We start from the raw sequence: 18,237 nt of genomic DNA, 5'->3' as shown, positions 1-18,237 counted from the left end.
CCCACTATGCTGCATCTACGGTCCACCTAAAAATACTTTGTCCACATACAACAATCACGTTTAAACACATTTTTGCTTTGATGAATTGGTAACGCTTCATTTGACCTGATTAAATATAGGATGTTCATTCCAAACAAAGTGTTTTCCAGAAAAATAAATACATTGAAAGCTACATCTCAGAGTAATAATGGGTGTTAACTGTTTACTGTAAACAGAATGACCTTAGTTTGATACTTAGAAAGAGCTAAGACTTTACTTGACAGCCAGCATCATAACTTGTCATAACAGCTGACATAACATGTCATAACAGCTGACATAACATGTCATAACAGCTGACATAACATGTTATAACAGCTGACATAACATGTCATAACAGCTGACATAACATGTCATAACAGCTGACATAACATGTCATAACAGCTGACATAACATGTCATAACAGCTGACATAACTGGTAGTAACGCTGTCATGACACATATTTTTAGATCTGTTATGACATGTATTGAGTTATTGTATGGCTGGTTATGACACCTACATAAGAGTGTTAAAACCCACAAAGAAAAACATTCCATTACACCATAGCCTACAGGATGTTTATATTATATATTTAATTGCCCATATTACATTTCAATTGTACTGTAATTACGTACAGATTGATGTCGGCCATGCACCTACCCCAGTTCTCTGTTTCTGGTGACTGGGATGAATGCAGGAGCACATTTCAGGAGCAGGACAAGCCACCCTCTTTTAGACTGATGACTGACATAAGGGCATGTATGTGACAGGCCTATCTGGATTATATGATTATGATGGTCATAATGCTTCTTGACAGTGTCAAAGTGTATTTTCTTCATGTTATTTAAAATATGTTGGAAAAAAAATGTCTGTAAAAAATTATTTACAGCATCAACAAAGGACTTAAGAAACTTTCGAACGAAAGAGAACTTCTTGGCAGGGAAAAATACGTGTGGGTTTTGACACTCTTATATAGGTGTCATTAACCAGCCATAAAATAACGCAATATGTCACAACAGATGTAAGTATATGGGTCATGACAGTGTTATGACCATATTATGACAGGTTATGTCAGCTGTTATGACATATTATGACATGGTTAGGACCGTGTCATAACATGTTATGATGCTGGGTGTCAAGTAAAGTGCTACCAAGAAGGATCATTCTGGTCTTTCCTCCAGTACTTTGCTGCAAACGATTCATCTTTTATTTATATTCCTTGTGTCATTCTAATTCTTCTCATTGCCTCATTGTTTAATAATTAATATAGTTTAACCGTATTCTCACAACAATGTTATCTGATAATGGAACTCATGAACATAGCTTATTTAACATTATGAATGTTCATAACAGATTTGCAGCTTCATTTAGAGAAAACGATAAGACAAATGAACCATTCAAAATCATATACACTGAGAGACTAAAGGCTTCATCACCTTCCTACTTTATTGCACCTTAATCTCCTCTAGTAGCTCCAGAAAACATCTCCTCTAGTAGCTCCAGAAAACATCTCCTCTAGTGCCTCCAGAAAACATCTCCTCTAGTAGCTCCAGAAAACATCTCCTCTAGTAGCTCCAGAAAACATCTCCTCTAGTAGCTCCAGAAAACATCTCCTCTAGTAGCTCCAGAAATCATCTCCTCTAGTAGCTCCAGAAAACATCGATCCGAAGCTCTTGTCACTATTGTACTGCATTGGTGCATTGTGTTTCTGGGATTTGCTCATATCATGTTGTTCTCAGTTCTCCTTTGTAAAAGGACGTAATCTCCTGATTAAACAAAGGAAACAAAAGTGGAATGCCATGCTTGTACTTACTGTAGAGGATGGTGCCCTGTGTAGCTCTGGTTTTGACAGTCAGATACAGGGTAACAGTGGTGTCTTTGGCAGGGTGAGAGGGATCTGCGCTGGCACCAGGAGACTGCAGCAGAGAGCCAAGGGGAGGCAGCTCCAAGTACGATGTGCCGTTGAACGAGGGAATGAATATTGTGGTATCTGAAAAGAAAAACATTCATTATAAAATGATTCTTAAACATCCCCGTGACATCACATACAGCAGGACTAAAACTAACAGGTCAATATTAAACATCCCCATGACATCACATACAGCAGGACTAAAACTAATAGGTCAATATTCTAAATTAAACATCCCCATGACATCACACACAGCAGGACTAAAACTAACAGGTCAATATTCTATATTAAACATCCCCGTGACATCACATACAGCAGGACTAAAACTAACAGGTCAATATTCTAAATTAAACATCCCCATGACATCACACACAGCAGGACTAAAACTAATAGGTCAATATTCTATATTAAACATCCCCGTGACATCACATACAGCAGGACTAAAACTAACAGGTCAATATTCTATATTAAACATCCCCATGACATCACATACAGCAGGACTAAAACTAATAGGTCAATATTCTATATTAAACATCCCCATGACATCACATACAGCAGGTGTAACGATCGTCGTATGAAGGAGTGGACCAAAAGTGCTCATGATACATTTAATACTCAAAACACTCAAACAAAATAACAAAGAGGGAAAAACGAAATAGTCCTGTCAGGTAACAATAAACAGAAACAGGCTCCGGACTGTTGACCGTCGTTGGAGGTTCCGGTCAGTGGCCCGTCATTGGAGGTTCCGGACAGTGGCCCGTCGTTGGAGGTTCCGTACAGTGGCCCGTCGTTGGAGGTTCCGGACAGTGGCCCGTCGTTGGAGGTTCCGGACAGTGGCCCGTCGTTGGAGGTTCCGGACAGTGGCCCGTCGTTGGAGGTTCCGGACAGTGGCCCGTCGTTGGAGGTTCCGTACAGTGGCCCGTCATTGGAGGTTCCGGACAGTGGCCCGTCGTTGGAGGTTCCGGACAGTGGCCCGTCGTTGGAGGTACCGGACAGTGGCCCGTCATTGGAGGTTCCGGACAGTGGCCCGTCGTTGGAGGTTCCGGACAGTGGCCCGTCGTTGGAGGTTCCGGACAGTGGCCCGTCGTTGGAGGTTCCGGACAGTGGCCCATCGTTGGAGGTTCCGGTCAGTGGCCCATCGCTGGAGGTTCCGGACTGTTGACCGTCGTTGGAGGTTCCGGTCAGTGGCCCATCGTTGGAGGTTCCGGACTGTGAAACGTCGCCGGAAGCTCTGGACTGGGAATTGTCGCCGGAAGCTCTGGCCTGTGGAGGCGCACTGGAGGCCTGATGCGCGGGACCGGTACAGGTAGCACCGGGCTGAAGACACGCACCACAGGGCGAGTGCGGGGAGGAGGCACAGGACTGTGGAGGCGCACTGGAGGCCTGATGCGTGGGACCGGTACAGGTAGCACCGGGCTGAAGACACGCACCTCAGGGCGAGTGTGGGGATGAGGCACAGGACGTACTGGACTGTGGAGGCGCACTAGAGGTCTGGAGCGTAGAGCTGGCACAACCCGTCCTGGCTGGATGTTTATTTTCTCCCTGCAAATGCAGGGCGCTGGCACAGGACGCACTGGGCTGTGCAGACGCACCGGAGACACAGTGCGCAGAGCTGGCGCAGGATATCCTGCTCCAAGGAGGTGTACCATCCGTCTTGGCTGGATGCCCATTCTAGCCCGGCCAATGCAGGGAACCAGGCTATGAATGCGCACTGGAGACACTCCCCACGGTAAGCACAACGAGTTGGCTCAGGTCTGAACCCTGACTCTGCCACTCTCCTCATGTACCCCCCCCCCCCCCCCCCCCCCCCCCCAAAAAAAATCCTCTTTCACTGCCTCCGCCTGTTTCCATGGCAGGGTCTTGTCCCCTGCCATTACCTCCTCCCAGGTCCAGGATGTCCTCCACTCTCTTTTCTCCCGGGCCCAGGATCCCTGCTCCTCTTGAACATGCTGCTTGGTCCTTTTTAGGTGGGTAGTTCTGTAACGATAATCGTATGAAGGAGTGGACCAAAACTGAGCGTGGTAAGTGTTCATTATAAATGTAATACTCAAAACACTCGAACAAAATAACAAAGAGTGAAAACCGAAACAGTCCTGTCAGGTGCAGACAATAAACAGAAAACAACTACCCACAAAACCCAAACGAAAAATAACAACTTATATATGATCCCGAATCAGAGACAACGATAGACAGCTGCCTCTGATTGGGAACCACACCAACATAGAAATAAAGAAACTAGAATGCCCACCCTATTCACACCCTGGCCTAACCAAAATAGACAATAGAGAATCTATGGCCAGGGCGTGACAGCAGGACTAAAACTAATAGGTCAATATTCTATATTAAAACATTCTGTTGTGTGTATTTACTGTCATGTGTCCATCGTTTTTTACTATATGCTGCTAAATGAATTGCCCTTGTGGGATAATAAAGCCTGTACTCTACTCTAGATATGTGGGATAATAAAGCCTGTACTCTACTCTAGATATGTGGGATAATAAAGACTCTACTCTAGATATGTGGGATAATAAAGACTCTACTCTAGATATGTGGGATAATAAAGACTCTACTCTAGATATGTGGGATAATAAAGACTCTACTCTACTCTAGATATGTGGGATAATAAAGACTCTACTCTACTCTAGATATGTGGGATAATAAAGACTCTACTCTACTCTAGATATGTGGGATAATAAAGACTCTACTCTAGATATGTGGGATAATAAAGACTCTATTCTACTCTAGATATGTGGGATAATAAAGACTCTACTCTAGATATGTGGGATAATAAAGACTCTACTCTAGATATGTGGTATAATAAAGACTCTACTCTACTATAGATATGTGGGATAATAAAGACTCTACTCTACTCTAGGTATGTGGGATAATAAAGACTACTCTACTCTAGATATGTGGGATAATAAAGACTCTACTCTACTCTAGATATGTGGGATAATAAAGACTCTACTCTACTATAGATATGTGGGATAATAAAGACTCTACTCTACTATAGATATGTGGGATAATAAAGACTCTACTCTACTATAGATATGTGGGATAATAAAGACTCTACTCTACTCTAGATATGTGGGATAATAAAGACTCTACTCTACTCTAGATATGTGGGATAATAAAGACTCTACTCTAGATATGTGGGATAATAAAGACTACTCTAGATATGTGGGATAAAAAAATACAACTCTACTCTAGATATGTGGGATAATAAAGACTACTCTAGATATGAGGGATAATAAAGACTCTACTCTAGATATGAGGGATAATGAAAATTCCACTCTACTCTAGATTTGTAGGATAATAAAGACTCTAATCTAGACATGCCACTCACCCATTAGATAACACTATCATCAAGCTGAGCTCAGAAGACCATTGTATCTATAGCTTTAACTGTTTTCATTCACACATATTTACAACCTAGTTTTATGACATTTCTGTCTCTTACCCTAAACATGCTGTGTGACATAACGAATATGTCAGATCAGGTAACATACTGTATAACTAACTACACTGGGAGACAACTAGCTAGCTTAGCTTAAATTTGTGGCTCTCAGTTTAGCAACATACCTCATAGTTGTGAGCACCAGGAGCGTCCGTATAGCTTCTCCCAACTACATTGGTTAAATGACACTATTTTGCCATATTCTAATAAGAGCATGTTGTATTTAGTTCATAGTGAGTGATGAGTCCAGAGACGAGACGAGGACAATTACCATCTGGTTAGCACTCTATTTCTCTGACCATTAAGCTTTTCTTCAGCTCATTTAATCAGCTCATCAGATAACATGGAAAGTTATCAATCATACAAGTATAATAAAGCAGTTTGGAAATACTCCTAGTATATTACAGTGAACATACTCCTAGTATAGTACAGTGAACATACTCCTAGTATAGTACAGTGAACATACTCCTAGTATAGTACAGTGAACATACTCCTAGTATATTACAGTGAACATACTCCTAGTATAGTACAGTGAACATACTCCTAGTATAGTACAGTGAACATACTCCTAGTATATTACAGTGAACACACTCCTAGTATAGTACAGTGAACATACTCCTAGTATAGTACAGTGAACATACTCCTAGTATAGTACAGTGAACATACTCCTAGTATATTACAGTGAACATACTCCTAGTATAGTACAGTGAACATACTCCTAGTATAGTACAGTGAACATACTCCTAGTATATTACAGTGAACACACTCCTAGTATAGTACAGTGAACATACTCCTAGTATAGTACAGTGAACATACTCCTAGTATATTACAGTGAACATACTCCTAGTATAGTACAGTGAACATACTCCTAGTATAGTACAGTGAACATACTCCTAGTATAGTACAGTGAACATACTCCTAGTATATTACAGTGAACATACTCCTAGTATAGTACAGTGAACATACTCCTAGTATAGTACAGTGAACATACTCCTAGTATATTACAGTGAACATACTCCTAGTATAGTACAGTGAACATACTCCTAGTATATTACAGTGAACATACTCCTAGTATAGTACAGTGAACATACTCCTAGTATAGTACAGTGAACATACTCCTAGTATAGTACAGTGAACATACTCCTAGTATATTACAGTGAACATACTCCTAGTATAGTACAGTGAACATACTCCTAGTATAGTACAGTGAACATACTCCTAGTATATTACAGTGAACATACTCCTAGTATATTACAGTGAACATACTCCTAGTATAGTACAGTGAACATACTCCTAGTATAGTACAGTGAACATACTCCTAGTATAGTACAGTGAACATACTCCTAGTATATTACAGTGAACACACTCCTAGTATAGTACAGTGAACATACTCCTAGTATATTACAGTGAACATACTCCTAGTATAGTACAGTGAACATACTCCTAGTATATTACAGTGAACACACTCCTAGTATAGTACAGTGAACATACTCCTAGTATATTACAGTGAACACACTCCTAGTATAGTACAGTGAACATACTCCTAGTATATTACAGTGAACATACTCCTAGTATAGTACAGTGAACATACTCCTAGTATATTACAGTGAACACACTCCTAGTATAGTACAGTGAACATACTCCTAGTATAGTACAGTGAACATACTCCTAGTATAGTACAGTGAACATACTCCTAGTATAGTACAGTGAACATACTCCTAGTATATTACAGTGAACATACTCCTAGTATAGTACAGTGAACATACTCCTAGTATATTACAGTGAACACACTCCTAGTATAGTACAGTGAACATACTCCCAGTATATTACAGTGAACATACTCCTAGTATAGTACAGTGAACATACTCCTAGTATATTACAGTGAACATACTCCTAGTATATTACAGTGAACATACTCCTAGTATAGTACAGTGAACATGCTCCTAGTATATTACAGTGAACATACTCCTAGTATAGTACAGTGAACATACTCCTAGTATATTACAGTGAACATACTCCTAGTATAGTACAGTGAACATACTCCTAGTATAGTACAGTGAACATACTCCTAGTATAGTACAGTGAACATACTCCTAGTATATTACAGTGAACATACTCCTAGTATATTACAGTGAACATACTCCTAGTATATTACAGTGAACATACTCCTAGTATATTACAGTGAACATACTTCTGTTTTTTTATTATGAACACATTCCTCTGACTTTTTTCCATCACCACAAAAATATAACTGCAATAATCTATAATCTAAGCAATTGGAAATACTACTGGCTAAAAGAAATAAAGATAAAATGTTCAGAAAAAGCTATCCTTCCCTCTCCCTGTCCCCTCTTCCCACCCTGACAGTTAGGCTATGAGCAGGCAGAAGGGCCCAGTCAGGTCTGCCTGGCCGCTGTGTTATCTCCCCAGAGGATGACAGAGGGTGATGACTTTAACAGGGTCTGGATGGAGGGGTCTGGACGAGAGGGTGATGACTTTAACAGGGTCTGGATGGAGGGGGCTGGATGAGAGGGTGATGACTTTAACAGGGGCAGGATTGAGGGGGGGCAGAGTAGAGGGGGATGACTAACAGGGATGGAGGGGGCTGTATTCCTGTCAATGCTAATGATTTGGACTGTTCAGTCTTCCTGTCAATGCTAATGATTTGGACTGTTCAGTCTTCCTGTCAATGCTAATGACTTGGACTGTTCAGTCCCATACCCCACCATTCCCCATTATTAAGCATTTATTTTGTAATAATGTAACCATACCATCAACATAATGTTCCTATAACATTGCCATAACATCCCCATAACATTGCCATAACATCCCCATACTATCCAGAAATGCACCTTTGCTTGTTTGCGTTTGTTTTTAAAGCGGTGGGATTAGGGACAATATTAGGGACAATCTGAGTTTGTTAGTAGTAATCAAGCCCTTTTTGTTAATTTCAACAATGGGCCAATATCCTCCAAATGCAAAACAAACCTATGAAGAGATAGGACTTGGGGAAATGAGGCGTGTTGAGGGTCATGATGGATCCAGAAACTAGTGTGAATAATTAGCTGCTTCGCTGCTCATGACTTCTTTTCTAGCCCCCATCCTCATTTTACTCTGCTACTCATTTTGGCGATCACTTAGCTTTCAATTTAAGGCTTACAGACCTGACAGACTCTTTTGTCAGGGTCTACGACCCACTGTGTCTTGCCTGATAAAGATCATTTATCAGAGATTAATGGTTTGCACACACAGCTGACCTGGCTCTGACTGAATAGTACCTGTGTGACCAGGCTGCTTGAGAAAGAAGGGTCTGGCCTAGTCACCAGGATGAAGCATATGATAGGCCAGGTTCCAATGTCCATACTTGCTTAATAACTAGTGAAGCGATGTATTGGTCATGCTATGTAAATGGTATGCCAGTGTGCCCCAACAAGGCTTGTAAATGGAAAGTATTATTACTGTAGTTGTTAGCCTACACATGAACATAATAAACAAGTCATTAGATGATACTGTACAGTATGTCATTATAACTAGCAGGGAGCAGAGAGAGAGAGAGAGTTGACTGGTCAAGTTATCAATCATGTGACAGGCAGGTGGGCAGGCAGACAGGTAGGGGGCAGGCAGTCAGACAGGGGACAGTGGGCTGGGGGGAGACGGGGCAGACAGGGGACAGTGGGCTGGAGGGATACGGGGCAGACAGGCAGACAGGGGACAGTGGGCTGGGGGGAGACGGGGCAGACAAGCAGGGGTTAGGCAGGCAGACAGTGGACAGACAAGCAGGGTGTTAGGCAGGCAGACGGGACAGTGGGCTGGGGGGAGACGGGGCAGACAGGCAGGGGTTAGGCAGGCAGACAGCGGACAGATAAGCAGGGGGTTAGGCAGGCAGACAGGGGACAGTGGGCTGGGGGGAGACGGGGCAGACAGGCAGGGGTTAGGCAGGCAGAGACGGGACAGTGGGCTGGGGGGAGACGGGGCAGACAGGCAGGGGTTAGGCAGGCAGAGACGGGACAGTGGGCTGGGGGGAGACGGGGCAGACAGGCAGGGGTTAGGCAGGCAGAGACGGGACAGTGGGCTGGGGGAGACGGGGCAGACAGGCAGGGGTTAGGCAGGCAGACAGCGGACAGACAAGCAGGGGGTTAGGCAGGCAGACAGGGGACAGTGGGCTGGGGGGACAGGTGTCTGTGACTTAATCTAATATGTGAGAGGATGCAGCAGTGTTGTTGTCACCCCGTAAAGTTGCTGTGGTACAGACATATTACTGTGGTACAATAATATACTAAGTTGCTGTGGTACAGACATATGACTGTGGTACAATAATATACTAAGTTGCTGTGGTACAGGCATATTACTGTGGTACAATAAGTTGCTGTGGTACAGACATATTACTGTGGTACAATAATATACTAAGTTGCTGTGGTACAGGCATATTACTGTGGTACAATAAGTTGCTGTGGTACAGACATATTACTGTGGTACAATAATATACTAAGTTGCTGTGGTACAGGCATATTACTGTGGTACAATAATATACTAAGTTGCTGTGGTACAGGCATATTACTGTGGTACAATAAGTTGCTGTGGTACAGACATACTACTGTTGTACAATAATCTACTTCAAACTTCAGGCTGTCAGTGTGTGTGAGTGTGAGTGTGTCAAACAGTGTCTGTGTGTGTGTGTGTGTGTGTGTGTGTGTGTGTGTGTGTGTGTGTGTGTGTGTGTGTGTGTGTGTGTGTGTGTGTGTGTGTGTGTGTGTGTGTGTGCGTGTGTGCGTGTGTGTGTACATGTGTGAGCGCGAGTGTATGAGGGACGAAGGGGGACTGACTAGCGAAACCCATCACTAGCAGAGTGCTCAGTGCGTCACATGAGATTGCACCGTGGTTAATACGCTGGGACTGGGATGCCTTTCAACTCTATACCAATCTGTTTAACTCAGCATAAAATTGTGCAGCATGCCAGCGCTGGGATGCGTCCCAAATGGCAACCCATTACCTACATAGTGCACTACTTTGGACTGAAGCCCTATGGGATAGCCCATAGGCTCTGGTCAAAAGTAGTGCACTATATAGGGAATGGGGCGCTGGTGTTTAGGGGAGGGCGGCGTTACGAGTGTGATGAACCACGGTATAGGCTATAGAGCGTCATTAATGGACGTCTGGGAAAACAAACTCCAGGAGAACAAGTGAATGGATCTCATAGTTGTTTAGTTGATTATTATTCTTTCATTACAAATTGTTTCAGAACAGCCTTAATTCATTGGGGTATGGACTGCAAGGTGTCAAAATCTTTCCACAGGGATGCTGGTCCATGTTGACTCCAGTGCTTCCCGCTCATAGCGTTCACCTGGATTCACCTGGTCAGGCTGCATACTAACATTAAACACTCAAAGAAATTCCTTAAAGGTTCTGGGTGATAATTTGGTATTTCTTTCCCATGGGACAGATGGGGCTGTAATGTAGGCTATAAATGAGCTAGCCCATTGCAGCCCTGGAGATAATATAGGAGACTCTGTTGCTTTGCTGAGGCAGATAGAGAGACTAACAACATCTGAGAACGCACAGCGAAGGTGTCAAAAGAGGGTGGAAGGGTACACAAACAGACCTAGTACAGGGTTTTTAGTTGAGACAGAGAGGGACTACAGGTTGTGTCACTACTTTGAACAGTGTTTAGCGACACATTCAATGTGATTTCAGGTGTCAACGTAGAAGGCTTATCCACTGCATGAATAGTTCATTCCTGGCTGGTTTGGAGAAAAGGTCACAGTGTCATCACATCACTTAATGATTCCCCACCAGTCTTATGCAATGTAGGCTATTCCCTTGCTGTTTATCCCAGTATTTTGCGCTGAGAGGATGTAAAGTTTAGCACCACTATAAGCTATATTTTTAGAGATCAGTTTAAATTAAAGTGAAATGAAGGAAGTGTAAAAGGAACATGTTGCTAGGCAGTTATCTAACACAGTGACAACAGTGAACTGAAATGACTGTATCCAGTAGTGCCACTGTTTAAACTGCCACATCTAAATTCTGACTAAAACATTTAAACAAAGTTGGGATCCTTAATGTTAAGAAAAATCCCTAAATGAGAAACATTGTTTTTCCCCCCACAAAATTTTAATCACAGTGCAGTTATCATAAAACATATTATTTTCCTTGTTATAGCCTAACTCAGGGATGGCAACTGGTGGCCCGCGGGAAGCCCCCCCTTTTGAAAGCCCTCGGCTCAGTCACTAATAGTCAGTCAATTAGCCCAGGTTCAGATAACATTCTTTAGATTGCTAAGTTAGCGGCCAGCTATCTAAACTTGTTGTTATCATGGTATCATGAATTACGGGCCGGGGGTCCCCTATTGATTTTGTTTGTTAGTCTCACTCAGATGTCATATTAAAAACTGCAAACATTTCTCTACACCCTGTAAAACAGCAAAACATTTTGATGGGGGGGGGTGTGGATTTGGGTATGCAGCCTCGCGAGCAGATTGTTTGTGGCCCCTACCCCCATCAAAGTTGCTAACTAGATGGTAGGCTATAAAGGCCCGGGCGGTCACCACAAGACTTATAAAATAGTAAAACTGCTAAGCCTCTCACATTAAATGACCGTCTTTCCAGGAGTTTGTTGTCTTGCCAACGTCGTGGTGCGCAGAAGAAACAATGTGGCACAGACAAGATTCTTCACTTGGTCTTGAGGATTCTCCATACCACGCTGTCTCACTAAAACAATGATGTGATGATGCGATTAGATTTAACGTAGCTACGACAAGCTGTGGCTCAAACCAGCCTCAAAAATGTTTTCAGTCCGACATTCATTCTTGCTTGAAGTATCTAGCCAATACATTTTGAGTTGAATAACATTGTGTGTAAAGAGCTTGTCAGAGCTGTAACAATTTAACACTTTGGCAAGTACAAAAGCATCCTAGTAGTAGTCATCGATACTACTCGAGATCTCATTGGCTATTGCTGATCACCGTTCTGAAATCTTGTAGTTGCACATCTCACACTACAAGATCATTGCAGATTTTGTGCTGATGAAATCATAATTGTTTGAAAATATTGGGCCGTCTGGGCCTGCTTAAGGACGGGATAGGTAGCACACAGATCAGTTGACATTAAACGTCGGTGAGTAGCCAATGACTTGGGGATTTTGTCTCTGATCTCAACATCTCATAGTGTACACCCGACTTTAGGCTACTTTGGGGAACTTGCGAGGCATGCAAGAAAAGAAATTGCGTCCCTCTCGCTGGCCTGCCTGCCCCCTCTTCTCTCTCCCTCTCGCTGGCCTGCCTGCCCCCTCTTCTCTCTCCCTCTCGCTGGCCTGCCTGCCCCCTCTTCTCTCTCCCTTGTTCTGGCCTGCCTGCCTGCCCCCTCTTCTCTCTCCCTTGAGCTGGCCTGCCTGCACCTCTTCTCTCTCCCTTGAGCTGGCCTGCCTGCACCTCTTCTCTCTCCCTCTTGCTGGCCTGCCTGCCCCCTCTTCTCTCTCCCTTGTGCTGGCCTGCCTGCCTGCACCTCTTCTCTCTCCCTTGTGCTGGCCTGCCCGCCTGCACCTCTTCTCTCTCCCTTGTGCTGGCCTGCCTGCCTGCCCCCTCTTCTCTCTCCCTCTTGCTGGCCTGCCTGCCCCCTCTTCTCTCTCCCTTGTGCCGGCCTGCCTGCCTGCCCCCTCTTCTCTCTTCCTTGTGCTGGCCTGCCTGCCTGCCCCGTCTTCTCTCTCCCTTGTGCTGGCCTGCCTGCCTGCCCCCTCTTCACTCTTCCTTGTGCTGGCATGCCTGCCCCCTCTTCTCTCTTCCTTGTGCTGGCTTGCTTGCCTGCCCCGTCTTCTCTCTTCCTTGTGCTGGCCTGCCTGCCCACTCTTCTCTCTCCCTTGTGCTGGCCTGCCTGCCTGCCCCCTCTTCTCTCTTCCTTGTGCTGGCCTGCCTGCCTGCCCCGTCTTCTCTCTCCCTTGTGCTGGCCTGCCTGCCTGCCCCCTCTTCTCTCTTCCTTGTGCTTGCCTGCCTGCCCCCTCTTCTCTCTTCCTTGTGCTGGCCTGCCTGCCCCCTCTTCTCTCTCCCTTGTGCTTGCCTGCCTGCCCCCTCTTCTCTCTTCCTTGTGCTTGCCTGCCTGCACCTCTTCTCTCTCCCTTGTGCTGGCCTGCCCGCCTGCACCTCTTCTCTCTCCCTTGTGCTGGCCTGCCTGCCTGCCCCCTCTTCTCTCTCCCTCTTGCTGGCCTGCCTGCCCCCTCTTCTCTCTCCCTTGTGCCGGCCTGCCTGCCTGCCCCCTCTTCTCTCTTCCTTGTGCTGGCCTGCCTGCCTGCCCCGTCTTCTCTCTCCCTTGTGCTGGCCTGCCTGCCTGCCCCCTCTTCACTCTTCCTTGTGCTGGCATGCCTGCCCCCTCTTCTCTCTTCCTTGTGCTGGCTTGCTTGCCTGCCCCGTCTTCTCTCTTCCTTGTGCTGGCCTGCCTGCCCCCTCTTCTCTCTCCCTTGTGCTGGCCTGCCTGCCTGCCCCCTCTTCTCTCTTCCTTGTGCTGGCCTGCCTGCCTGCCCCGTCTTCTCTCTCCCTTGTGCTGGCCTGCCTGCCTGCCCCCTCTTCTCTCTTCCTTGTGCTTGCCTGCCTGCCCCCTCTTCTCTCTTCCTTGTGCTGGCCTGCCTGCCCCCTCTTCTCTCTCCCTTGTGCTTGCCTGCCTGCCCCCTCTTCTCTCTTCCTTGTGCTTGCCTGCCTGCACCTCTTCTCTCTCCCTGTGCTGGCCTGCCTGCCTGCCCCTCTTCTCTCTCCCTTGTGCTGGCCTGCCTGCCTGCACCTCTTCTGTCTCCCTCGTGCTGGCCTGCCTGCCTGCCCCCTCTTCTCTCTCCCTCGTGCTGGCCTGCCTGCCTGCACCTCTTCTCTCTTCCTTGTGCTTGCCTGCCTGCCCCCTCTTCTCTCTTCCTTGTGCTGGCCTGCCTGCCCCCTCTTCTCTCTCCCTTGTGCTTGCCTGCCTGCCCCCTCTTATCTCTTCCTTGTGCTTGCCTGCCTGCCTGCCCCCTCTTATCTCTCCCTCGTGCTGGCCTGCCTGCCTGCACCTCTTCTGTCTCCCTCGTGCTGGCCTGCCTGCCTGCCCCCTCTTCTCTCTCCCTCGTGCTGGCCTGCCTGCCTGCACCTCTTCTCTCTCCCTCGTGCTGGCATGCCTGCCCCCTCTTCTCTCTCCCTCGTGCTGGCCTGCCTGCCTGCACCTCTTCTCTCTTCCTTGTGCTTGCCTGCCTGCCCCCTCTTCTCTCTTCCTTGTGCTGGCCTGCCTGCCCCCTCTTCTCTCTCCCTTGTGCTTGCCTGCCTGCCCCCTCTTCTCTCTTCCTTGTGCTTGCCTGCCTGCCTGCCCCCTCTTATCTCTCCCCCGTGCTGGCCTGCCTGCCTGCACCTCTTCTGTCTCCCTCGTGCTGGCCTGCCTGCCTGCCCCCTCTTCTCTCTCCCTCGTGCTGGCCTGCCTGCCTGCACCTCTTCTCTCTCCCTCGTGCTGGCATGCCTGCCCCCTCTTCTCTCTCCCTCGTGCTGGCCTGCCTGCCTGCACCTCTTCTCTCTCCCTCGTGCTGGCATGCCTGCCCCCTCTTCTCTCTTCCTCGTGCTGTCTAGCCTGCTCATGCTCTTCGACAAAGATTTGTATATAATGAAAAGATGCACCAGTGGTGGAAAAAGTAGCCAATTGTCATACTTGCTTAAAGGTAAAGATATCTTAATAGAACATGACTAAAGTAAAAGTGAAAGTCACCCAGTAAAATACTACTTGAGTAAAAGTCTAAAACTATTAGTTTTTTAAATATACTTTGTAATTGCTGAAATATATTTAAGTATCAAAAGTAAAAGTATAAATCATTTCAAACAATTAAGCAAACCAGACACCATTTTCATTTTATTTTAAATGTATTTACGGATAGCCAGGGGCACACTCCAACACTCAGACATCATTCACAGACAAAGCATTTGTGTTTAGTGAGTCCACCAGATCAGAGGCAGTAGGGATGACCACGGCTGTTCTCTTGATAAGTGCATGAATTTGACATGTCCTGCTAAGCATAAAAAATGTAACGAGTACTTTTGGGTGACATGGAAAATATATGGAGTAAAAAAGTACATTATTTTCTTTAGGAATGTAGTGAAGTAAAAGTAAAAAAAATGGAAATAGTAAAGTACAGATACCCCCCAAAACGACTTAAATAGTACCTTCAAGTAGTTTTACTTCAGTACTATACACCCCTGGTCTTCGCCCTAACAATGGGAGTCGTTGTCCCAGAGGTGGGAAGGCAGACAAGCTTAGGTCTTAAAGGCTGATTTTGGACATCATTTGACGAGAGTAAAACCTCTAACTATGCCTTTTACTCCCTGTCTACACTAATGAAGCGAGTGTGTGTTCAGTCTTCGGTCGGTTGCTTGTAGAATGTCCTAGCCTATTCATTGATGATAGGCCCTGCTTTACCCGAAGTCGCGAGACATTGCAAGCCAAGAAATTTCAAGATACAGAATTGCATTGTGAGATACCGTTTTTGATTGCCGATAGATAGGATGTCTGGTGGATGACCTATACTGATAGATAGGCCTAGTGCACGGTTCTGATTGTTTGCCTGGTGGCTGACCTGCCTATACTGATAGATAGGCCTAGTGCACAGTTCTGACTGTCTGTCTGGTGTCTGACCTGCCTATACTGATAGATAGGCCCAGTGCATGGTTCTGACTGTCTGTCTGGTGTCTGACCTGCCTATACTGATAGATAGGCCTAGTGCATGGTTCTGACTGTCTGTCTGGTGTCTGACCTGCCTATACTGATAGATAGGCCCAGTGCATGGTTCTGACTGTCTGTCTGGTGTCTGACCTGCCTATACTGATAGATAGGCCTAGTGCATGGTTCTGACTGTCTGCCTGGTGGCTGACCTGCCTATACTGATAGATAGGCCTAGTGCACAGTTCTGACTGTCTGTCTGGTGTCTGACCTGCCTATACTGATAGATAGGCCCAGTGCATGGTTCTGACTGTCTGTCTGGTAGCTGACCTGCCTATACTGATATATAGGCCTAGTGCATGGTTCTGACTGTCTGTCTGGTAGCTGACCTGCCTATACTGATAGATAGGCCTAGTGCACGGTTCTGACTGTCTGCTCCTACAACTGACTCATATGACTGGTTTGAACAGCCACATCCCACATAACTACTGTCACCTTGTGTGTGTGTGTGTGTGTGTGTGTGTGTGTGTGTGTGTGTGTGTGTGTGTGTGTGTGTGTGTGTGTGTGTGTGTGTGTGTGTGTGTGTGTTATGAGTGAGTCTGATGAGTGTGAGATAGAAGTCACCCAGTCAATTACTGTCGCCCGTATTCATAAAGTGTTTCAGAGAAGGAGTGCTGATCTAGGATCAGGTCCCCCCTGTCCATGTAATCTTACTTATTATTATCTAAAAGGCAGAACTGATCCTAGATCAGCACTCCTACTCAGAGATGCTTTATGAATATGGGCCCTGCACTCTAGCAGATAACCTGCACCTCAAATCTCCCAGATAACCTGCACCTCATATGTCTCCCTGATAACACAGAAACCTAATCAGTTTGTCACCTGAAGACAGTTATTGATCTCTGCAAAATGAACATTCTGACCTTTCTGTCACTCTTTTTTATTATTTATACCTTTAATCTAACATCCATTACTCTACTATATAACATCCATTACCATCTAACATCCATTACCATCTAACATCCTTTACTATATAACATCCTTTACCATCTAACATCCTTTACTATATAACATCCTTTACTATATAACATCCTTTACCATCTAACATCCATTACCATCTAACATCCATTACCATCTAACATCCTTTACTATATAACATCCTTTACTATATAACATCCTTTACCATCTAACATCCATTACCATCTAACATCCATTACCATCTAACATCCTTTACCATCTAACATCCTTTACTATATAACATGCATTACCATCTAACATCCATTACCATCTAACATCCTTTACTATATAACATCCATTACCATCTAACATCCATTACCATCTAACATCCTTTACTTTATAACATCCTTTACTATATAACATCCTTTACCATCTAACATCCTTTACCATCTAACATCCTTTACTATATAACATCCATTACCATCTAACATCCATTACCATCTAACATCCTTTACTATATAACATCCATTACCATCTAACATCCATTACCATCTAACATCCTTTACTTTATAACATCCTTTACTATATAACATCCTTTACCATCTAACATCCATTACCATCTAACATCCTTTACTATATAACATCCTTTACTATATAACATCCTTTACCATCTAACATCCATTACCATCTAACATCCATTACCATCTAACATCCATTACCATCTAACATCCTTTACCATCTAACATCCTTTACTATATAACATCCATTACCATCTAACATCCATTACCATCTAACATCCTTTACTATATAACATCCTTTACTATATAACATCCTTTACCATCTAACATCCATTACCATCTAACATCCTTTACTATATAACATCCTTTACTATATAACATCATTTACCATCTAACATCCATTACCATCTAACATCCATTACCATCTAACATCCATTACCATCTAACATCCTTTACTATATAACATCCTTTACTATATAACATCCTTTACCATCTAACATCCATTACCATCTAACATCCATTACCATCTAACATCCATTCCTTTACCATCTAACATCCATTACATCTAACAGCCTTTACCATATAACATCCATTACCATCTAACATCCATGCCTTTACCATCTAACATCCATTACCATCTAACATCCATTACCATCTAACATCCATTACCATCTAACATCCATTCCTTTACCATCTAACATCCATTACATCTAACATCCTTTACCATATAACATC

The 18,237-nt window shown here is 44.6% G+C and overlaps 1 protein-coding gene across 1 annotated transcript in view; it reads right to left on the bottom strand.

The window, feature by feature from the left end:
- The window catches only part of eys (EGF-like photoreceptor maintenance factor), a 193,233-nt gene that overhangs the window by 161,763 nt on the left and 13,233 nt on the right, over window positions 1-18,237 (bottom strand). Inside the window, exon 2 of the mRNA XM_090181729.1 lies at window positions 1,829-2,005. Within this exon, the coding sequence (XP_090037855.1) occupies window positions 1,829-2,005 (177 nt within the window). The remainder of the gene's footprint in view (window positions 1-1,828; window positions 2,006-18,237) is intronic.

This window comes from Oncorhynchus mykiss, chromosome 1 (assembly GCF_057628025.1).
Source record: "Oncorhynchus mykiss isolate SJ-2025 chromosome 1, ASM5762802v1, whole genome shotgun sequence".
NCBI classification, from domain to species: Eukaryota; Metazoa; Chordata; class Actinopteri; order Salmoniformes; family Salmonidae; genus Oncorhynchus; species Oncorhynchus mykiss.
This window is presented reverse-complemented; position numbering and strand designations above follow the sequence as displayed.